At 38.6% G+C, this 25,303-nt stretch overlaps 2 protein-coding genes across 2 annotated transcripts in view; one reads left to right on the top strand and one right to left on the bottom strand.

The window, feature by feature from the left end:
• The first annotated feature begins 11,315 nt into the window (after positions 1-11,315).
• On the top strand, positions 11,316-15,760 carry MS3_00008819 (uncharacterized protein). The gene is made up of 4 exons (XM_051217161.1): positions 11,316-11,346; positions 11,395-11,484; positions 14,237-14,337; positions 14,371-15,760. Exons 3-4 carry the CDS (start codon positions 14,282-14,284, stop codon positions 14,744-14,746), a joined length of 432 nt encoding a protein of 143 aa, XP_051073884.1. The 5' UTR covers positions 11,316-11,346; positions 11,395-11,484; positions 14,237-14,281; the 3' UTR covers positions 14,747-15,760.
• Positions 15,761-16,197: 437 nt separating this feature from the next.
• The window catches only part of ZDHHC5_2 (Zinc finger, DHHC-type containing), a 32,844-nt gene continuing 23,738 nt past the window's right edge, over positions 16,198-25,303 (bottom strand). Inside the window, exons 12-14 of the mRNA XM_051217151.1 lie at positions 21,851-22,115; positions 20,671-20,857; positions 16,198-19,392 (exon numbers count right to left, since the gene is read on the bottom strand). The gene's annotated coding sequence lies outside the window, so the exon portion shown is untranslated. The remainder of the gene's footprint in view (positions 19,393-20,670; positions 20,858-21,850; positions 22,116-25,303) is intronic.

Below are 25,303 nucleotides of genomic sequence, written 5' to 3'. Positions count from 1 at the left end.
AAACATTATTTTTTCTCTACTCAGCTTTTAAAATAGGGTTGCTGAAACTTATGGAAGACTCTGTAGACGCCCAAAATTCGAGATCATCAGGCTGGATTCCGTAAAGATCAGTCGGGCACAGAACAAACTGCGATAACAATAATCATCATTAAACAATCAACTGAATGAACGTCCTCACTTTATATCAACCTCTTTGACTATGAGAACACATTTGACAGTGTGGATAAGAGGAAATTATGGAAACTTCTACGGCACTATGGTGTACGTGAGAAAATCGTCAACACCATACGGAGTCTATACAACAGACTACAGTGCAAATCGTACATGAAGGATAGCTGACAGACGCATTCCAAGTAAGGACCGGAGTCAGACAAAACTGCCTATTCTTCCACTTTCCCTTTCTTCTGTTGGTTGACTGGATAATGATGACCTCCACTTCTGACGGGAAGCAAGGAATACAAAGGACAGCTTAGAATTAACTAGATGATTTGAAATTTACAAATGACCTAACTCTTCTAACAGATACACATCAGTGAATTCAGGTCAATACATTCAGTGTAAGGGTAGTATAAACAAAGCTACATGGGTCTCATCATATTTGCATCAGTAAAGAATTCCGAAGCACAATGGAAGATGTGAGAACTAGAAGAAGAGCTGACATAGCTTCAAATCGCCACATGGTTGTGGCGAAGATGAAACTGAGGCTAGAAAAACACTGGACAACTGGCGGGAACAGAATCACAAAGGTTCAATACATCCTTTCTTCCACATACTGACAAACCCAATGAATTCGAGATAACGCCCCACAACAGGTCCCAAGCCTAACGAGATCTATTGAAAGAAGCAGAAATTACTAGGGAAAACAACTAGAAAGGGATCAAGTTAGTCAGTGTAGATGAAGTCTCTGCATCAGTAGGCCTCAACATACACAAGGGAAAAAGCAAGATCCTAAAACACAACTCAGAGAACACTAACTCAATCGCAAGCGATGGAGAAACTCTGGGAGGGGCGGAATGTTTCACGTATCTGGGTAGTATCATGGATGAACGTTTAAGATCTGATTCATACAAAAAGGCGAGGTTTGGCAAACCAAGGGCAGCATTGCTACAGTTGAAGAACGTATGAAACTCAAAACGAATGTCAATCAATATCAATCAGAATCTTCAATGGGAACGTCAAGACAGTTCTACTGTACGGAGCTAAAACTTGGAGAACTATCACAAACAACAGCTGAGGAGGAAATTAGGAAAAGACTTTGGAGGTGGATAGGACATACGTTGAAGAAATCACCAAACTGCATCACGAGGCGAGCGCTGACTGGGAATCCTGAAGGGAACGAAAAAAGTGGCAGGATAAAGAACACAGTGCGTTGGGAATCGGAAACGGACATGAAAAGGATGAGTAGCAACTGGAAGGGATTGCCCGGGACAGAGTTGAACGGTGAATGCTGGTGAGTAACCTATGCTTCCTCACGACGAATGGCAGACGTAAGTACTCACGAAAGTTAAATGTGGTACATGTCATTGGATATCAGCATTTTCCCCATTCACTGGAAGTGGATATTATTAATTCCGAACACGATTCTTTGGTTTACCAGCTTCATTTAGTTTGAACTAATGGAAGAGTAGTGGCTAGATTTTATCCTTCCGTTAAAAGCTCGGCGAAACTTCTGTCATTTTATGTGTAAGGAGTACACTTTTAACTCAGTGCTCTGAAATTCAAGGGCCAAATTCCACAAGGTTTGGTGTGACCACCTTAAACAGTAGTATTTGTAACGATCGAAATGCTAATATTCGTTTAGAACGCAGAACTAAAGGAGGAAAATTCATTCGATTAGACCAGTCTACGTTCTTCTGTATGGCGTATCAAGCGCTTTTTAGTTGCTCGTATTAAATTATGTTGAAAAACAAAATCTATGCTAAATTTAAATGGCTGAACTTCAATGAAAAGAATAAAACACATCAAAATTACAGAACATGTCCAACAGTTCTGTACAGTTAAAAGATTCTCTAACACAAATGACCGTGCTAAACAACAAAAAACAATTAGTTAATACACAAGAGTTCAATACTTGAGATTGACTCACTCATTGACTGCAGCTTCCGATGCCATAAATAAGAACTCTTTTGGAAAAGAAGGCTTTGATACAATTTGATTCGCTATTTCAAACTCCTAAAAAACCTTTACCATTCCACATATAATATGGCTCTTGCCCAAAACTCACATGCGATCCTCGAGACAAAGTATCCACGGATCGAGAACTCGGGAAAACCTCCTCATTAGGAATGCATTAATATGGAACAGTCTCCTCTCTAAAATACGCATGGCAGATGAATTGCATACGTTTGTAAGGCTTACTGATTAAGCCCTCACTTGCACAGATCTAGAACGAACGAACGCATCTGCGACCCACACAAAAATTATGGGCTTTCTACATGTATAGACCAAATTGCCTAATATTCCTACTTTGTAGTTGTATTAGATACTTCTTCCTCCCTAAATATTTAATTGATATAGACAGGTAACTCACTGTACCTATCGATTTTTGGTTTCTAAGAGGCGCTCATTATTACCCCAAAAAGCCAAAAGAACCGCACAATTGACTACCTGCTACCAGTGGTCTTGCATCTACGGAGCCTATTACCCATCAACAGGTTAGGATAGCACAAAATAACATCGTAACAAAGTCAATGAAAGTGGATTCTTGTCTATTCTTTATCAGCTTTTTACTCACCAGTACACTATATTGACCTGCCATTAAGTTTATTTCTCCACTCGTTACCTTATTTGTAATTCTTATATTTCTATACTTTTCCACCTATTTTGGTATACAGCTATCCTACAATATATCCTTCTTATAGACTATAATCTGATTGACAACCTATATTTTATACTATAGCCAAATAAAGCATTGTATCGAAGCCTTGCCCACAGTCCATGATTTGTAACTGCCTGATATAATTGTAAAATGGTACTTGTATAAATATTGTTTTCCAACAGGTTGTGATACACAGAGTATTGTGTGAGGTATGATATGTATCCAAAAATATGCCTAAATGAGCCTAACATCACAAAAGAAGGGGGGGATTTACTGACCAGCAAGCATAGACGGTAGAGGCGATGAATTCAATCCACCCATCTTTGTGGGGCAGAACATTTTGTATGCATCAGGTTCTTTATATTTGAGAACAAGTCAATCAATCTGTGATATTGAAATTGTTCTCCTACGCCCACCATTCAGACTCATGTTTCCAATTTTATGCTGTATTAGCTATTTTACTAAGACAACCTATAAAATACTAACTCAGACTTTTACATTAAGACTGTATGGCAGGTATCGGATGGAAAAAAAAGAAAAAATCAGACAATTAAAGATAGTTATTACTTTTCCTAACACTAATATCTGTATGAAACTTTCGTTCTAATAAACAGCCTTCCTTTTTCCAACCCTGACTTTCCTTTCATTTGAACTTACTCCACCTTCGTAAATATCCCAACTCATTGTTCTTTAGTAATAATAATAATATATTTCTGCATGAACAGGTACACACCATTTATACAGGCATGATCTACCAATTAGAACATTTGTTGGCGCCCAGAATGCTTACCAAATTATTAAGTTGATAGTTGTTATAAAGTAGACTCGTAGAGCTCTCGCTGTAAACTATTGAAGATGCCAAAGGTATTCGAAGTTTGGCAACACTTTAACCAGTAACACCTCTTAATATGAAGCGTACCCACCAAGTGAAATCAAAAGACATAAGCGAGGAGGTTCGAAGATATATTTGATAGGCTATCAATAAATCGAGAATCGTCTGATCTAATCTGGCTAGCGATTGCAGTAGATGTTGAGCACGGCATTCCCACTCGTGACCTGGTGCGGATGCATGACCGAGCGCCTTCAGCTAGATGAGTCCATTAAAACGTGTAGTCAGCATCCAATGTCGAAAACGTACAAGGCTATTTATTTTGGGGATTTGTTTACTGCTACAGATCACTCTTCTCTAGTGGGGCAGTGATGACCCTAGTACGAGGCCAGCCAGAAGTTTAAACCATCGAGGAGACGCGTACGTCAAGTTTGTTCCAGACTTCGGAAAGTCCATAGCTACGCTCTCAGAGAAAGAGTTTCTAACAGCAGGAGCTAGTGTGAATTTATCCTAATAATTTATCTTACCTCTGTCTGTTTCACTACAAAATGCTGAGTATTGTTTATCATTCATATCCAAGTGCATTGCTGATCCTCGGTTTCTCTTTTTTTCAGAACGTTGCTCTGAGGGCACAGCTATGGAAATTCTGACATCTGGAACAGTCTCGACGTACTTGTTTTCACGAGGTTATATTTCACTCCATGTACTCTACAAGCCTACTTTATAACAACTATAAACTTAAAAAGTTGCACCGTATAGGTACTTAGCGCGATCAAAATCCTAACACAATTATGCCGAAATTGGATCTAGTGTTTAACTTGGATGTGATGCCGTATTGGAGAATATTTTCAAAACCACTTATTATGTCTGAACGAATGAACTGATATTCACTTTTACAGATTATATTTATTTGACATCCCTGCTTGGGATGCATACTGTGAACCAGTAAATGTTGTAATTTGTAGACCAGGCCTGTAAAAATGGCGTGTACTTGCCCTTGCAGAAATAAACTTGAGAGTCTATAAAAATATTCCCTAAAAAATGGAGTCATATATCCATCTGCAGGGATTCTAGCACTCTTTCCAAGCAGACAGCGAAAAGCTTACAGTCACACACTGAACCACGCTGTGACCTCGAGTTTGGTCAAACATGACCTTATCGTCAGTAGTCCAGCAATATGCAATAGAACAATTAGGTAATCAATGTCATCTAATAAAAGCTTACATAAGGAAGAGTAAATAACATAAAGTGCGGTCGAAAGAGATCTAAATGAAGGTAAAAATGCACGAAAGGAGGAAGAAACAACAGTAGTAGTCATGCAATTTCGCTATATTGAATTGTATAGAGATTAAATCAGGGTAATATGAAGATAAGCTGATAAATATAGTAAGCTAAAATAGACACACTCTTATTCGCCGCAAATTAATCACTTATGAAGCCACGTACACAGGAGCCTAAATTAGAAGGCCCAAAAATGCTTCAGAAAATGTCTTATTTTTTCAGTTTCGCTTTTGCGTGGAATCATAATATAAGCTCAGAACTGACAGGTCATATCTGCGCCATGCACTTTGCTACGATTGATGAAATTTTCAGATTAACGACTGTTGCGATGCACAGAATAATTAAATATGATGTTTAGGACAGTCTAGACAACTCGAATGAACTGGTATTACTATAATATCACAGTAATTGCTTGTGAATATTGTTTCAGAAAATTAAAGCATACACGTAGAATAGTTTTCTGAGAATCGTACAAGTTTCTTTCAGAAGCGTGCATAACGCCTTCATTATTGATTTGCGAAAACCCAGAAACTCGATGCCACACAATTCAGGTTATATTCACAAATTATTGGCAACAAATGATGATTGTTAGAAGGCTTGTTGACAATAACGGTGGGTTCGACGGACTAAAAGGAACTAAGCATTCTGACATGAGTAAAAGCAGTTTGGTGTTGAATTCATAATAATCAAATTATTGGTATCACAAGACATCATGTAGATAAACTCTTCAGTAGATGAATTTACTCTTTGTCGTTTTGCTAATCTAAATCTACATCAAAGTCAGCACAATAAATTCCTCAACAGAAACTGTAATAAGCAGTAAAAATTCAGTAAAAATAAGAACTTCTAGACGACTGAGACGGAAGGGATGAAAATAATTAACGACAAAACAGAACAATCTTGAACAAAAAATCTCCTGTCTCCTCAGCCTCTATCGAATCAATAAACACTGAAAGATCAGTCGGAAACAATGAACGAATAATTATTAACAACGCGAAATTTGTACATAGTAGTAAATAGAAAGTCTCATATCGACACAGGAGCGATCTATCGAGGCATCAAGACAGAAGTATCACCAACCAAATAGCCTTGTTGATTACTAACATAGATTATCTCTGTCGAATTATTGGGGGCCTACTCGAATTGGAAGGGAATGATGTGACGAAACAGCTAACAATGAAATCACACCTTAAGATAAGAACCTAACGTGAGCTACCCTTTCATTGTATCAGGTACAATAGCTACTTTGATTACCGTACAATATAAAAAACGTTTTCGAGAAAAAATATATATCGGTAAGAAAAGGTACTAGGGTGTGACTTAAAACGCCGCTGCATGTGCCAGTCCATGACGTGCAAGTAACTTCTGCGCGTTGCTTGTCCCTGATCTTGAAGACAATCAGTGAACTGTTTGATATTTATTGACCCAACTGTTTGATTATTTGGCTCGGGCACGGTTACTTTTTACCGGCAGTACAGAGTAAAAATGAACTTTAAACTGGTCAAAATAATGAAGCTTCCTAGCAACTGAAAAATAAAACTTCCAGCCTGTGGAAGGTATGGTGGCCAAAAATATAAACCATGTTCGTCAATCGATCATACTTCAGAAATTGTCAGACCATAAGAACAATTGCAAGAATTCAGAGAAGAAGCAGAATACGAGTAGACGAACAGAACAAAAGAAATGATAGATGCAAAGAAACAAAAACGGAATAGTTGCGTTGTTTTTTCACATATTCCCACAAGAGCATACAAATGGATTCTAATCCGTTATACTGGAAAAATGCAATAATAGAACAATTGTTCTACTCAACTTATGCTAAAAGTATTTTTGTTAAAAACAATGCTCAATTCTACTTACGACGAAACTGCAATTTTGTCGTGTCACACGTTTCTATCACTGACGTATGTTACAGTATTGCCTCAAGATATAACAACTGACAACGTAAGTCATTTGACGCTCGGCCTAGCAAACATTTTATGCGCTTCCCTAATAAAATAACATAAAATTCTAATCAGTCTTCAGTCTTCAGTAATAAGGATAAGAGGTCTATCGACCTATATTAATACTTTCAGTTTGTAATACTGTGGAGATCCAACCTCGTTTTGAATATATTAACAGACGGTGCTGATATAACGTGTTCCAGTAGAGAATTCCAGTAATTCAATACTCGGTGCGAGAAACGGAACTCCAGACGTAAACGATTTGATCTCGGTTCTTGAACTTTCTTTGAATGTCCTCTCAAATGATCGGTTCTAGACGGAAGCAAAAGATAAGACATGTTAATACCAAGGTCATCGCTCAGTATACGACAAGCCAATATTAGATCAGCCCGTACTCTACGGTAAGATAACGGAAATAAGTTAAGGTGTCTCAGTCTGTCTTCATAAGATAGGCCAGATAGACCTTGTACCATCTTAGTAGCTCGTCGTCGGACTCTTTCTAGCATATCTGCTTCATACTTGGAACAAGGATACGCTGCTTGAATACCGTATTCTAAATGTGGTCGCACATAAATCGGGTATAGTAATCCAAACATTTCATCATCTAAATACTGAAAAGACCTACGAATTGACCATAATACCCTGTAGCCTTTTGCAGCAGCAGCCTTACAGTGACTAGTGGTTGTGAGATCATGGCTTAAAATAACTCCTAAATCTTTATGGTTTCTTGCTTTGGGTAGCACGAATCCACGTAGTGTATAGTCATACGATTCATCAGAGTTATTATTATTATTGTTATTTAACTGCATCACTACACTCTTATTAGGATTTACTTCTAGTGACCACCTGTCTAACCATGCCACCAATGGGCTAAGATCGTCCTGTTATACTATTCTATCCGACATACTATGTATGGGTCTCCAAATCTTATGTCATCAGAGAAGAGCAGAACGCATGATTTTGCTACAGTTGGCAATCCATTTACATAAAGTAAAAAGAGAAAAGGACCTAGGATTGTGCCTTGGGGAACCCCAATTTTTACAGGTACTCACGAGGAGAGAGCCCCATTAACCCTTACCCTTTGTCTCCTGTCATGGAGAAAGTTGCTTAACCATTCGACGACTGTATGATGGATTCCAAAACGTTCTAGTTTGAATTTAGGACAAGAGTTGGAAACCTTATCGAAGGCCTTACTTAGATCTATGAAAATCACATCCACAGGAACATTCCGATCTTTTGCAGCAGCTCAATCTTCACTTGCAATGAGAAGATTTGTCAAGCAAGATAGGCCTTTCCGAAAACCATGTTGTGCCCTTCAACATAGTTTATAACAGCTATCTGAATGATTTTCTCCGTCAGTTTTACAACTGCACTAGTTAAGCTAACGGGTCTATAGTTACTAACTAAATCCCTACTCCCAGCCTTATACACCGGACTTATTATGGCGTATTTTCAGTCTCTAGGAAGTCTGGACTGTCTCAGAGATATGTCGAATAATATCGCTAATGGTTCAGCAATTTCATCTGATATGGCTTTCATAATCCTAGGATGAATATCATCGTGACCACTGGACTTATCAGGTTTGAGATGCTGAAGTAGCCTTAAAACAGTATCTTTCTCAATGACTACAGGATCCATCAGCGAGCCGTCACGGTCACGATGAATCATTGGTCGTTCCTCATTACCGATAGAAAACACTTTACTAAAATATTCCGATAAAGTTTCAGCTTTTTTGGCATCATTCTCTGCTAAGATTAACGGATTGTCTCGTATCAAAAGTGATGGAATTCCATCGCTTCTCTTAGTTCGCCTTTTTATATACGAGAATAACCGTTTCGGACTATATCTAGAATCCCTAACCAATTGTTTTTCGTATGAATGTCTAGTCTTGCTTATTAACGCTTTACAGGCATTCCTAATCTTACAATAACTGGATCTGTATTGTTCTAAGCCAGAAGAGATGAACATATTCCAGTGATTCTTCCTTTTTCTAAGGAGTTTCCTGACCGTTTTAGTTATCCATGGTGTACTGTTATTCGATCTTCGCGGTACCAGGTACGGTATGAACGGGGACGTAACTAGTCTAAATTTACCTTTAAATACAGACCATGCTTCTTCAACTGATATGCTAGTATCTACTAACCAATCTGTCTTAGCAGCGCATTCCTGAATGGCTGGTATGTTAGCTTTCCATACATTTGGGCGAGGTGTAACCTGATCGTATAACATGTTCCTAGTTCTAAACGCGAATGACAAAACAGCGTGATCGCTGTTCACTAACGGTGGGAGAATACTTAAGTCGACAATATCCTCAGTCTCATGAGTGATTACCAGGTCCATCAAAGAAGAACCCTGGTTAACACCAAAACGTGTGGGTTGGGACAAATGCTGCACTGGTGCATGCTCCATTATTGCTATCAGGAACCTACTATCAAAGGAGTTTATAGATCCTTCTTTGGTCATATCATTCTAACTAATATCAGGTGCGTTAAAGTCTCCTATTATCAAGCATCTGGTATTTTCACTCCAAAGATGAATGTGCTGTAAAATAAGGTCATCAGCTAAGCAGATTGGGCTGCCATAGATGACACCTAGCATAAATGTACTACACCCTATAACCAACTTACAGCTAATAACTTCACAAGTGCCGCTATCATGGGATTCGCTAGTAGAGGAGAGGATATTTATGCTATTGGCTATATATAACAGGATGCCGCCTCCTTTTCTACATCCATGTCTATCACTCCTGATGTAATGGTATCCGGATAATTCTGGAGTAATGTCTAAGTCATGGACTAACCAAGTTTCTGTCACTGCTACTATGAATGGCTTTAACCTGTCCACTAGTGCTTCTAGTTCATAGGACTTATTTCGTAGACTACGAGCGTTGGCATATAAAACTCCTAAGTAGAACAGCCTATCCACACAGGCCTTGGCAGCATTCGCTTCCAAGACCTGACTATCCGAAAACCCACTAGCCGGAGATTTTCTTCGCTGTTTTGCCGACGGGCTTCAAGTTCAGCTAGTGCTTTCTTCCTTTTTATTCTATCTATCATGTCAGGTCTAACTCGGATGTCAGAATTGTCGTGACAACGAGCGCTACTTAACAAGAGATCTCGTTGCTTCTCCGATCCTAGGATTACCTTAAGGAGTCTGCATGGACGGGGTTCAACATTGTCCTCGGTCCTCTTGCCTATTCTTACCAATTTTTTGACCTGAACTCCTTTGGAGTTATCTGGTAAAATACTACGAATGTATTCTCCTAGCTTTTCTAAGTCATGCGCGTGTCTAATTTTCGGGTCAGGGTCGTTTGACTCCCGCAGTTTGCTCACAATAATATTCGATGTTATTAGATTTTTCTTCTCAGTCACGCCAGGATGGGTTTCACTCTTACCATCAGATCTTGGTAGTGCAATTTGTCGCTCACAATTTGAGTCCACCAGTGAGTTACTAACTACCTGTGTACTGTTTGCAGCTTTTTTCTTTTCGTTTCGTCTTCTACGTACCGTAGTCAACTTTTCATCCTTCATAACACTGGGACTATTTGGAACGGTGACTGTTTTATCCAGATCTTCGGTTCCCACTAAAGGTGCATTATTAACAATGTCAGTACCAGGTGGTACTACTCCCCCTGTTAATGTCAACGGAGATTTCACTTTTACGTCGGCCAGAGTCGGTTGTTTGAGGCGTCGCGTAACAGCAGGTACTACACCGACACATTCGTCACTGTCAGTGCCCGTGTTGTCAGCGCATGTGCCATCGTTCTTCTTACAGGCCAAAGCCAATAAGCTCATAGCCTCCTGTATTAGTAATGCCTTGATGGCACAGCAAAACATGCAAAGCCAATGTGAGTTAGGCTTCGAACATCTTTTGTATGCGGTGGGACTTAAACGGGTGCACATTTTGTGGAACCACTTATTGCATTTGTCACACTGCATTCCCTCCTCCACAGGGAACAAACAATTTGGTTGTCCACATTTGTGAGTACTACCAACCATTTTAGTCAGATCAAGGTGTAACACACAATATGATCACAATATGAACACAAATGTCAGTCAACGAACAAAAGGTCACCACAAGACAAACTTTAGCAAGATTTTAAACCTTAAATAAAGTACTTTGGTACAGACCAAGAATGCTTTCGAATGTAATAAATACACAAAAGCCGAAAAACTCTATAGAATAGCACTTTAACTGTAGTAGATTCAATTAAAGTGTAAATCGTAGTTTTGATACGTAATTTACGATCAAAACAGTTAACTAATTCAACGAGAAACAATACCACTGTCCTTTTTTAGATAGCGCGCGATCAAGCCATCATATGTAAAGACGAGTTTAGTACTTCTACCTATTTCGTTGAAAGTTTGCTGGAAATATGTAAAACCTAACTTCTCGAAGTTTCCTGTTGAACAGTTTAAATGGATCAACGCTCAAACGGATACATCCCAGTGCTTTGTTCGACCTATTTTAAAGCGGTAAGTATAAACGTTTTTCATTTCATAAAATTCACTTGGTGTATATAGCAACCGGCCTGTCGGCTAAAGTTATGTACCGTATTTCTATTACTAGATCTCAACACTTCGTCGGAAAGATTATTTATCGGACTTATCATTGTAAGTCGTATACCCTAAGTGATTTTAATATGCATGTGTAAATCTGTAAATTCCGAAGCTACTAATTTTGGGGAAAATTTGACCAATTTTCGGGAAGCCGCTATCGTAAATTTTCGGGAAATGAGATTAAACCCCAAAATTTCCCCAAACGTTGGAGAAATTCCCCCAAAACACCCTAAACGTTTCGGTTTTTCCTGTAATAGTTATTTAACTCAAAACCTCTACAAAAATCTCTAGACATCACGGAAGAACTAGCGAGAATGCTAACGTACATTTCTTACTGGGATGTTCTATTACTTTTCGTCAATCGCGCATTGTTAAAGAAACTTAATGTTAACCGATTTATCGCGATTATTAAAAGACTGATTTATGGCATATATAAATGTTTATTACAGTTAATAAAATTACAAATGATTCATTTATACAAAGTTTTCCATTGCGTTGTAACAGCAACACCTTACGTAGATGTAGAACTGTCATTGATATTGTTCTAAAAAATAAAAAAAATCATTTTTAGTGTATAATAACGTGTCAAGATATGTGAAAGGTCGATGATGTACCGACAGTATGACAATGTTGTTAATAATGCGAACAAAGAACTTACAGTTACGTCTGATAAAGCCTGCGAAGCCAGCTGAAAGGAAAACGGACAAGACAAAAGTTGTATCAGTTTAAATATTGATCACAAAGTAATATTGGAAGTGCAATATGTATTATAACAAATATGTTAAGTGGTTTTAGTTCACCCTTTCTTTGAATCGCCATCCACGTTTATTTACTTTATCTCTTGCGTCATGCAAGAAAGCCTGGCTTGCTGTAGCCATGGCGTGTATTATTTCCTTTTCCGGGCAGCTTGCACTTCGGAAATGTGAACACAAAGCACCTACAAATATAATAATACAGTAATGTGTACTTACTTTGAACCATCGAGTAAAATCTGTACTTACTAATACCAAATTTACTTCTGGTTCCGTGCAAAGTGTAAATGTTCGCCAGTTCCGGCGAAAGGAGATATTGCAGACAGGCTTTCGCTGATTTCCGAGGATCCTCACATAGTAGGTGGTATAATCTTTCCACCTAAAATTTGTTCAAACACCTGTTACAACTTACGAAATGATCCCGGAAATTTCGGTTTTCTGAAGCAGCCTCTAAAGAACGCAACTCCTCATGTGTTCTTAATGAGAAAGTGATAGCACCACGATCCTTTTCTTCCATATGCCTGTCACTTACACCCATGGCTAAGCGTTCACATACAGCGATCACTTTATCCATCTTGCTAGACAGTTCAGTGACCGCTTTCAGGATAATTCTGAATATTTGATTTGTATCATCGCACAAACTTTTGTTATCAGGAATACAGTAAATGCAACTTACCGTTTATTAACTTCCCTAGACGTATGTGGAAGTGGTGGTGATGATACATCAGCATTTGATGAACTGTTATATGAGTAATAATAAAGTAGGTACAAACCTCGCAATAGGCGAAAAGTTTCCTGTCAAAATGTCGACAACTGGAAATTCCACCGGGGCGAATCCAGCTTCAACCTCAGATTTTTGTAGAGGTTTTGAGTTAAATAACTATTACAGGAAAAACCGAAACGTTTGGGGTGTTTTGGGGTTTAATCTCATTTCCCGAAAATTTACTATAGCGGCTTCCCCAAAATCGGCAGCTTGGGTCATTATTATTCCTGATGTCAGTTCGTGGTGAAAACCCTAAATGGGATTCTCAACCCTAACCATCAACTGTAAATCACAATTAAAAATCTTCACACTGCTTCATTACCCTCGTTTAGTCCCTGATAGTAGGTGTACATTCTCAAAGCCATTTTAGCGTTACCCAGAGGTTTTTCATATATTATTATCTCACCACTTTTAACGATTTCTTATTTTCACTAAATAGGACACTCTACACATCGTAACTTTTCAATACACTTGAGACTTCATTTAATTTGGTACATCAACTGTAGCTCCTTTGGACAAAATATTCAAGCTTTTATAGTTGGTTCTTAGGAGCCCATAGGACGTTGTTAATATTGCACTAAATCCCTATGTAACATGCCACACTCTTAACCAAGTGGTTTGATCCCCGTGGTAGACAAAATATATGGCACTTGTTGCTATTATAAAGATCATTTGTAGCATGAGCGACTGTCTAAAACCTAACATTGTAAGTACGAAGGCCTTATGTTCGTAAAAAGCCCTTTGCTTTTGCCGAACTTGGTACATCGTAGCTATTCAAGCAGTTCACATTCTTGGCTTTGAGCTACCATAACAAAAATCATTACGAACTGACTGTCCAGCAATCTTCAGAATATTGTCTGAGACTTAAGGGATCCAAATACTGAAGTACTTCTTTCCTGTAAAGCGATGTTACGTTTATTACTATGAAAGAATAAGGCCGAGGAAACTGAGAAGCGCATAAATACTTGAGACTGTATTAGTTGAATTTATATTAGACATGTTTTTAGATGCTTTGTTCTCACCATGGTACGACGTTTCATATGTGCACTTTTTTACAACTGCAGATTGGTTCGACAAATACGTCAAAAACTGTTTTTCGCTACATGTGTAACAGTAATCAGTTAGTTTGGAAGATACATGGGTAAACATGTTTAAGACTAAGCAATTATTACTAAGTATAGCTGAGATTTACTCAGATACAAGCTGCGAACTTTTAAAGTTCTCAGTGTTCTATCAAGGTTAACTGTTCTGAAGGAAAAAAAATATATGACGTAATGTTTTTATTTTTCAGAATGACAGTCGACGATTGACGTAGCTCGTAAAATACTCCTTTACAATGCCAGCTGAGGAAGGACGTATTGCTCGCAAATCCACGGTCTCTAAACAAAATCGGTAAGCATCTAGCTTAAATCATGGTTTTTTCAGAAAACAAGTTCGCAGTGTACTAAAAAGCGAGAAGGTACTTCGTCGATCAACAAGAAAACAGGTTGTAGAAGTAATTACTCCACCTATCTCTGCAAGGCTTAGAAGTGCTGGTACACGACAAGCATTTGAAGAAACAAATGTCAAGTTGGATACCCTCCTTTTGAAACCGAAAGGTCGTAAATCTGTTGCTCATGTGAATCAAATAAAGCAGAATGGTACACATCTTGCTTTATTAGTCGAAAGTAATGGTATACCTGATGTATTGAACAACCATAATCCGTCCACTGGTTCCTCGCAGAATGGGACAGGAAATGAAGTCTCAGAAACTCCTGTTCTACAACCCATGACAAGCTCACGTTTTTGTAGCACCATGTAGCAATATTCATGATTTTGTCCAGCTTTTTTATACTTGTATTTTATTTTTAACAAAATATATTTGTGAGTATTTCATTAACGTGTGTAACCTCGATAAATGAAGCATAACGAGCGCATGTGTAGAAGTTAGTATGTTTGACTGTGCGTCTTTTAACTAGACAAGCTAAAAAAAGCTTTAAGGACTAGGCTTTCGTGTAGTTAGGTCAGGGTTTGATATCCTATCGCAGTGTTTTCAGTAACTGCGACAAACGACGTAAGTGCCTTCGCATGGCCGAGAGTGGGGTGGGCCCGCCCTCCCTCTCCAAATGCTCTCACACGGCCACGCGTGTATAGCCTTTGCCAGGGAAGTCCTATACACTGCCTTCTCGTGGCGGGGATGTTGTCTACGAAAATGAGAGAACGAGAAGCGGATGTCCGGCGCTTTAATCGGGTCCTAAACTAATGGTGCACATGGACTCCAGTATCCTGAGTAAACAAATGGCGTATGAACCAATCGTTTGTCACCGGCTACCTTGAGACTGCATCTCCTCACGATGTTCCACTGCGTTGTGGGTCAGACCTCTAGGACAAAAGCTCGCAGTGTGGCCCCCTAAAATAACCACCTGCTTTGGTCTGGGCAACCGGGCAGTATCACAGCCCACACACAAGTAAAATGAAGATGACGATATTTACTGAGAATTCTATTATCGCTTCGATTTACAATCAAACAATTCACATTATGATTATTATTATTTACTATGTAATTTACTCACTTTTATTTATTTCCACTTTACGTATCCTTATTTTTCGACTCATACAGCAGCTCGCTTATGGTGGAAACTCGGTTCTATATAAACGTTCTCGAGTCACTGAAAATTGTATGCTACCACTAAGTGCGAATACTGAAGCAGTTTTTCTGAAACCACGTGCACCATTCAAACTGGCTGCCTTCAACGTTCGCACACTTATGCAGGTCGGACAACAGGGCTGGCTATATCTTTGGAAAGACTTAATATCGACTTTTGTTGTCTATCCGAGAGCCGTATTTAAGACTCTGCTGAAGTACTACAAATTCGCTCTCCATCTGTCGCTTCAAGAAGCTTGTTTTATGTGCGTTCATCTGGGGACCCTGTGGCATCTTCGTCTGGTCTTGCTGGCGTTGGTGTCACACTAAGCGCTAGAGCTGAGGCAGAACTAATCGATTGGATCCCCATTAACAGTCGGTTATGTGCTGTTAGATTAGAAAGTTCCATCAAAGTGAGAAGAAATCGGCGTGAAAAACGATGTGTTTTCGTCATCGCCTATGCCCTGACAGATTGCAGCCTGGATGCAATCAAGGATGAATTCTGCCACCAGTTAACTGTTCTCCTTCAGAAAGTGAACCCGACAGATATTGTAGTACTAGCCTGAGACTTGAATGCTCAGGTCGGGCGTCTAGGCACAGAAGAGAGTCGCTTAGATGGCCGATGGGGACTTGTTGGTTGCAGGATAGATAACGGGGACCGTCTACTGCAACTTTGCACAGACCACAACCTGTTCCTGGCTAGCACTAACTTCCGGCACAGTCATCGCCGATGTGCCACCTGGCGTCCTCCCTCTGCATCTCAAGCCTGGACTCAGATTGATCACATCGCGATCAGCTACCGCTCCTTTTGGAGTACCTATGTGGACACTGATCATGCCTTGATCTGCGCCAACCTTACCTTACTTTTCAGTGGCCAACGAAGTGACCGCCACCAAAGGATTGATGTCAGCAAGTTGGTTGCAACTTCTGTTGCAAGTAAGTATCGAACCGAGCTAGTTTCTAGGCTAGTTACCATTCCACCGAAAAGTATAGATGAGCATTGGTTGCAACTGCACGGCCCCATGAAAATGGCGACTGATCCACCAAATGAGGCGGAAGTCCGCAAGGAACTCCAACTCTTGAAGCGCTACAAATCACCTGGCCCAGATGACTTACCTCCGGCCCTGTTTAAAGATGGCGGTGGCTTTCTGCGTAAGGAACTGACGGCGTCGTTTACAAAATCTGGGAACTAGAGAGTGTACCAACGTCATGGAATGAGTCGATAGTTGTCCCTATCTTTAAAAAGGGTCCACGTCGTTCCTGTAACAACTATCGGGGGATAAGTCTAATTCCGATTGCGTCCAAGCTATTGGCTTCCGTCATACTTCGTAGGTTGTTCAAAACCCGAGAAAGATTGATTCGCGAGGAGAAGGCTGGGTTTCATTCTGATCGAGGATGTATTGATTATATCTTCACTCTCCGCCAAATGTTAGGACACCGTCATACTTTTCAAAGGCCAACAATCGTAGTGTTTCTTGACATCGGGGCTGCCTTCGATTCGTTGAACAGGACTGTCCTCTGGGATTGTCTATTGAAGAAGGGTGTGCCTGAGAAGTTTATTAACATCCTAAAAGCCCTATATCCAAACACCTCAGGCAGAGCGAGGGCAACAACCACCTCTCTCCATTCTTCCATTCGAGCAGTGGGGTTAGGCAGGTTTGTCCAATCTCACCATTCCTCTTCAACTTTGCCATCGATGACATTCTAGAAACAGCTCTGATGGATGTAAGTAATGGCGGTGTGGATCTGTTGCCTGGAGAAAGACTTCTCGACCTTGAGTATGCGGATGATATTGTCTTACTGTGCGACAATGTCCAAGTCATGCAATCCACACTTAATCAGTTGGCAATCAATGTCCGTAGGTACGGTATGTGCTTTGCACCTTCGAAGTGCAAAGTACTTCTACAAGACTGGCAGGATTCTAATCCTGTACTCACTCTGGATGGTGAGCAGATAGAAGTAGTCGGGAAGTTCGTGTATCTAGGTAGCTGCATAAGTGCTGGTGGTGGCGTGAGTGATGATGTCGATGCAGGTATAGTGAAAGCCAGAGCGGCTCATGCCAATCTGGACCATCTTTGGCGCATTCGTGATGTCAGTCTGGCTGTAAAACGTCGGATCTACAGCGCGTCGATGAGAGCAGTTTTGTTCTATGCTTGTGAAACCTGGCTTCCGAGTTGAGGATGTCAGACGACTCTCTGTGTTTGATCATCGTTGTCTCCGAAGAATTGCGGACATAAAGTGCCAATGTGGTGTGTGCTACTTGTATAGACATAAGTAGTATATGATGTTAGTCGTGAACAGAAGGTCTGACAGCAGAGAGACAAGAGGATTGAACAGTAAAGAATGGAAACAGGATGCAATTTGTATGAAAATGCAAGGACAATGTGGTCTGAGTCATCTTGAGACAATTGGTGTGCATTTTGCAAATTAAGCATTTGATTTATGATTGTTAGATTTTAGTAACAGGTCCTGTAATTTTGTGTTAAATGCATCCGATTGTACCCACCCGTGTTTTGTTCACTATAGCGACACCATGTCAATAATGCAGAGGTTCGGTACCGTGTGTTCGGGCACAGAGACGATAATGCAATCGATGTCACCATCTTGAAACACCGACTTCGGTGGCTTGGGCATGTTCTACGAATGTCGTCCCACAGAATTACACGTCGTGCATTATTTGCCGACTCTGGGACTTGTTGCAAAAAGCGGAGAGGTGGTCAGTGTATGACATAGTGTCGTGGCATGAAAGAAAGCTGCAAGGGGCTGACTTCTGTTGGTCCTTCATGACTCAGTGGCTGGGGTCCGAGAGATAGTGCGACACAGTGGCTAGAGACTTTATCAGATATGGCTCAGAATAGAAGCCAGTGGCGACCCTGCTGTAACCTTTCTACTTTCTTCATAAAAAGTGGTTGTATCTTCCTTAATTGAAAGATTTCTTCTAGTTATACCTTTCCGTTTCGCTCATTATTATTATTATTACACTACCTTACACTAATCTGGTCGTTATTGTTGTTTTTTTCTCTTCCCATTCTCATTGTTTTGAGTGGTGCATATATATTTGGTGCCCTCTTGTACCAATATTTATGTGTTCAAATAAATAAATAACGTAAGTTTTAGCAATTCGCGGACCAAATCTTGAGTGCCTGTCAGAAAATATCACAAACCGATTCCCGTTGAGCATAATATTTCGTAAATAAGTTTTCGAATGCACTAAGGATATTAAAGTAAATCACCTAAATACATAAACAGCTTGAATAAGAATACATACTAAGATTAATGAGAAAATTATGCAGAACTAAATAAAAAACTTTGAATCAATTCTCAGCTACAATTAATATCCTCAGCAAATTATCTTTCCTAGACTGGTAACAAGAACAATATGCAAATAATAAATTTCATGACCAAAAGCTTTGTCAGAATGTAGTTTATTACAATTTGAACATAACTTTTACCAACAGTTTGTCAAGATCTTGAGTTTTGCTCAAGGTAGGTATGTGACTGACTTTTGAGCCCTATATGAAAGTGCTCTTGTTATTTCTACTTAGAATTAGGAGGAATATGTTATTACCCAATGTACTGTATTAAGAAACCCGCATTTAATCAGTTCTCCATTCCGGGAGTTGTATACTGTGTTTTGTGAAGTCGATTAGAACACGTGTACATGTATAACTAGACAATAATTATATATACTGTGCATAATGAAACGGAAAGTTATGTAGACAATGGCGCATCGGCGAGTTCCAAATTCCTGAATTTTTCTGCATCGTAAAATCCAGCCTTCACGACACGTCCAGCGAAAAATCGGCCATTTAGATCGAGTACCGCTATAAAAAAATAAACCAGCGATGAATATTGAAAAAGTGGGAATTATATGAAAACTGACAATGGTAAGAAATTAGAACCACAAAACTTCCTGCTAGACAAAGCTGCATAAGTAGGAGTGGTTGCGTAGTTGCCAAATAATTCACTTTTAAGCTAGTAGTTTTTTGGTTCAAATGTATTTTCCTCATTAGTTCACACAAGTGTGTTTTAGGACTGGATCTGTGGGCCTGCCCTTGAGTTGAAAATTCTGAATCACATCAGAAGCCGTGTTTATTTTCAAAAGTGTAGCTTGCTGTTGTCTTAAATCAGTTGAGTTAAAAATCCTTTTATAAATAGGTAGTTATTTACGGGCTGATTTCAGTTATAGAACTACTGCAAACAAGGATAACCTGGACAGCTATTTTGTCCGAGTTTTGGACCAGTCAGTAGTGTGCTTTCAACATTACTAAGTACTGGATCCATGACTTTCAGAGAAAGCCCAAGATTTAAACCGTTGAGTTAGTATCTAGCGATTCGCACTTCCAACTTAAGTTAATTAGTGATGTTCCGCGCACCCGACCCGCTGCTGTTGGTGAAATTTGTGTCAGCCCATCACGGCTGAACTCCTGTGATCACAGCTGTCACTAGAGATCCAGGAACTAAGCCCATCACAGAAAAGTACGAAACAGCTGTTCAGTACTTTTTTGTTTCTTCCCAACAGTACTGTAACTGAAACCAATCTGTGATGTTGAATTTGGAACTCAACGATCTCTACAAACTCAGTGATAATCTATCATTTATAAACATTTAATTGAGGCAAAGAAGTTCGTGCATAAACTGCATTGTATAATAAAACTTTCGCTGATGCCATAACAGCCGGAGATTTTAATTGAGATTATAAACTAATCACTAAGATCATTCAAAATCACAGCGATGTTCCAACAAACTAGTTCCTCTATACATTTTATCAGCGATTGTATGGGTTAAATGATCTGTCTCACGAAAATATTTTGACACCGACAAAAAGCGGACTCGCTGTTTAAAATGACTTCAAATGGCAACTAGTTATTCACATAAAAGAGAAAGACATTGGTAACATGCTGGAACTTTACAGAAATTAATGAGTTCTGAGATCTTTTTCTCTTAGAAATACTTGGTTAAATAGTACGCAAATTAATACATTATTACGTGAATATGAATGAATACAAACGACAGGAAAATGATACACGACTGGAACTACCACTTTTTCAGAATATTGAGAAATCAACTCTGCATGAAAATATATGCACATTAACACTTACCTTTCGTTGCTGCTTCTTCAGATTCGAATTCCACAAAAATACGAACTACTTCATCATCTGGAGCTTCAGGCAACTCATAAATCATACACATTACTACTTTGCCATATTTAGCACATTCTTCAGCTGTTTCGGGTTCTAGATCATCATCAACTTCACCTGGTCCACACATATTACGCAGAAGAATAACCTAAAAACCAGAAACACAGATAATCTTAAAGCCGTAGATTCTACGTATGAGGAGTAGGAACCATTTATGTTAAAGAAAAACTATACTTGAACTACTCAAATATAAGAGGTAAAAGATGTAAAAATGTATGACTTTATTATTCAACTATCTAACTGTTTTACATAAAATAAATAATTAAAATGTAACACTAGAAACTGACCAGAATGTGTTAACTAAAGTATAATTCCTATTTATCTTTGCTGGACATTGAAAATAAAAACCTAGATTAGACTAGAAAATATTTTCATTCCAACAGTTGTTAAAATGAAAGTGAAAAAAAGCCTTGTTACACATTGTTTTATTTATACAACATGGAGGTTTTCTTTTACCAGTGTATTTTTACTAAAACCTTGCAAAATATTTATATTGAATATGTATATGAAAATTAAAACATGAAAAATTCAGCATGTGGACAAATACTTTGTCGATCTACAAAAAGCAACTAATTTGAAGGCAGGTAGTCGGTGCAGTATTTGGTTAATTTTACATGAGTAGATTGTATTGGGAAAAATGAAAAAATGAAGATAATAACACCAAAGGATAGGAAATCAATTAGAGTGTTGAAACTACTTTATACTATTATCGACCCTGATACTTGATATTACATATTCTTGAAATATTTTGTTTAGAAAAAATTTCACTTTCAATAACAAGGTAGTTTATAATATTTTAAATGTGTAACATGAAAGCAAGAGCAACACGCCTCAGACTTAAAATCTTGGTAGTTAAGAGAACTATGTTTAAAACTGTTATACGAAGTTTTTAAAAATAAATCGACAGAGCTACTTGTGGAGCTAGAGTTTCACTCAATAGCAGTAGATACATTTACTATTTCGAAAGTAACTATCACTTAAACAGGGAAAAATAGGCTGTGAAATTTATTTTCCTAGAGGATTATTTATAATTATTCACTAAATGATACATTCATTCGATACGAGAATGTCTATAACTTACGCAGCTTCGATTCTCTGGAAGTGGTAGATTATTGAATGTCTCTTCTACATTTGCACTTAAATAACTAGGTAGATTATTATTATTAACAGCAGAAGCATTGACTTGGATTTGTTGACGTTGTTGATCTTTTTCATGAATTATCTTGCCACCACGTCGACTAGTTTTTTCAACAACTAATGCAGTGGACATTCCTTGACTTTCTCTACCTAGACCTTGTCCTTCTCGATATCCCATTCGAGCCATCATTTTCGCTGCAACAACATTACTATTGAAAATAAAAAGTTCAGTGAGAATAAATAAACACGTCAATAGTTGTCATTTAAGGATGTAGAACACAAACAATGAGATATTACATACTGATTAGAAATGGAAATCAAACAACAACGTAAATTTAGTGATCATTAAGTGCCAGTTAGCTGCATTTTCATCACATTCATTAGTCATACTTGATATCTAAATCAAATATTACAACATAGTACTGTGTGATTATTTAATATGGTAGCAAATGATAATTCGCTAAATGCTTAAACAATCCAAATAACTATATACTTTGTTATAAGACGTCAAATATCAACAGTAGATCTCGATTGAAGTCCAATCAACTGTCCAGTCAGTAAAAACAGAGAACCAAGACGGACGTACATCGGCTCATGTTGTCATTTCCCATTAGTGCATCGAGATGAAATTACCAGGCTAAATACCAGAATAGTATAGGTAGTAACAGTATCAATGGGAATAGGAAAGATTAGGCATCGAAGATACGGTTCGAAAAGAAAATATAAATTAGAGAGGTGAAAACAAAAAAAGATTTTGAGAAATTCGTAATTTGAGGGAAAACAAAGAACAGATGTACAGGAGCCATGTCCTTCAAAGTCACTAACTATTGGGTACGATGTGAGAGAATCTTATTAAAATAAAATAGTCGAATAAGCATTTTCTATTTACTTACGCTTGTTACTTCTCATGGAGGAGCATAGGCGGCCCACCAGCATTCACCGTCCCGGACAATCCTTTCCAATTGTTCCCAGTTGCTAATCATCCTTTTCATGTCTGCATCAAATTTTCGATGCAGTGAGGTCTTTGGCCTTCCGCTTTTTTCGTTTCCCTTCCGGATTCCCAGATAGCGCTCGCCTCGTGATGCAGTTTGGTGATTTCCGCAATGTATTTCCTATCCACATCCAACGCCTTTTCCTAATTTCCTCCTCAGCTGGAACCTGGTTTGTTCTCTCACAGTAGATTGTTGCTGATGGTATCCGGCCAACGCACACTTAGTATCTTACGTAAACAGTTATTTATAGATACTTGTACCTTTTTGATGGTGGTTGTGGTAGTTCTCCAAGTTTCAGCTCCGTACAGTAGAACTGTCTTGACGTTCCCATTGAAGATTCTGATTGACATTCGTTTTGAGTTTCATACGTTCTTCAACTGTAGCAATGCTGCCCTTGGTTTGCCAAACCTCGCCTTTTTGTATGAATCAGATCTTAAACGTTCATCCATGATACTACCCAGATACGTGAAACATTCCGCCCCTCCCAGAGTTTCTCCATCGCTTGCGATTGAGTTAGTGTTCTCTGAGTTGTGTTTTAGGATCTTGCTTTTTCCCTTGTGTATGTTGAGGCCTACTGATGCAGAGACTTCATCTACACTGACTAACTTGATCCCTTTCTAGTTGTTTTCCCTAGTAATTTCTGCTTCTTTCAATAGATCTCGTTAGGCTTGGGACCTGTTGTGGGGCGTTATCTCGAATTCATTGGGTTTGTCAGTATGTGGAAGAAAGGATGTATTGAACCTTTGTGATTCTGTTCCCGCCAGTTGTCCAGTGTTTTTCTAGCCTCAGTTTCATCTTCGCCACAACCATGTGGCGATTTGAAGCTATGTCAGCTCTTCTTCTAGTTCTCACATCTTCCATTGTGCTTCGGAATTCTTTGCTGATGCACTAGGTCCAATTCTGGCAGATATTTATATGGAGTATCTTGAAAACATGGTGCATAATCAAGCGATTAGCGAAACGACGGAATATTCCAGATATGTTGATGACACGTTCATTGTCTGCAACAACAAACAGCATGCAATCCGCCTGCTAGAACTCTTCAATAACGCTCATCCTAACATACAATTTACTATGGAACACGAACAGAATGACATGTTCCACTTTCTTGATGTTGCTATAAAACGTAGGAGACGGGACAGTCCAACGTTCGGTTTATCGAAAAAGTACTTGCAATGGCCTTTACCTGAATTTCAATAGTTTTTGTCCACTCAGCTACAAGAAGGCACTAGTTAATACTCTATTTTATAGGGCAGAAAAGATATGTACCACTGATAAGCTGGAAGAAGAATTGATGGACGTGCAAAAATGCCTACGAGACAACTATTACCCACAAAAGTTTATTGACAAATATAAAAAGCGTAAAGAAAATAATACTGAAGTAATTACTGTCAATAAAAAACCAATAACTATAAGTCTTAACTTCAAAGGTGATGATGTTGTTAACACAATCAACAGGAGACTTAATACTGCGCTAGCTAGAACCTATCCGGCGGCCAAAATTCAAATTCTGTATAAAACATGTTCAATCACTCAATCAAGGGTTGATAAGCATCCTTTTCATGTTACCGCCAACTGTATTTATAAATTTACATGTACCTGCCAAAGCAGCTACATTGGCCGAACAGAAAGGAGGGCATATCTCAGATTTTTTGAACATGTTCCAAAAAGCCTCAGAACAAGAGAAAGAAAGAGTCTAAGTCGTGCAATCACTAAACGTCACCTTGACACAGGCCATCAGGTTGACACCCTACAATCATTCAAGGTGATTAGTAAGCAGCCAAACTCCAGTCTTCTGAAGTTTGCTGAAGCGGTTGCTATCAGGCGCCAAAAACCTGATTTATGTGTTCAAAAGGAGATGATTGTTAATCTTTCCCTGCCTTGGTGACAAATATTCTTCCGCTGCAGCTTAAAATTTTTATTTTTATTTTTTATATTTATTACGTCGTTGATTTTATTTTTTCAACTATCTTTAGAAAAAAATTAATAATCTTTCAACTGAACTCTACTCACTATATTCCTATCAATTGTTTATTCATTATGTAATCAATTGTTTCTAACCCTTTTGAACTGCTGTCACGATTAATGCTCTAGAATATTCTTTCACATCATGTATATATTTACAATATTCAGCCTATTAATTTCATTTACACCCATGTCATATTTTACGAATATTTCTTCAATATAAACCCTATCATGTAAGCAATTTAAACCCATCATGTAATTATTATCTTTTTAAATACCACAGGTTGTAAGCAGCTGACGAGAACCTACGAAATAAAATGAATTCATGTTATTCTGCTAGAATCTTTGTTCTTGCTCTTTTCAAAATGATAAAGAGAACTATGTGTATCAAATATGATCTATTTGATTCTCCGTGTTGTGGTCCGATGAGACCCATGTAG

This window comes from Schistosoma haematobium, chromosome 1, assembly GCF_000699445.3.
Source record: "Schistosoma haematobium chromosome 1, whole genome shotgun sequence".
Classification (NCBI taxonomy): domain Eukaryota; kingdom Metazoa; phylum Platyhelminthes; class Trematoda; order Strigeidida; family Schistosomatidae; genus Schistosoma; species Schistosoma haematobium.
Note: the sequence above shows the minus strand (reverse complement) of the source record. Positions and strands in the feature narration are given on the sequence as shown.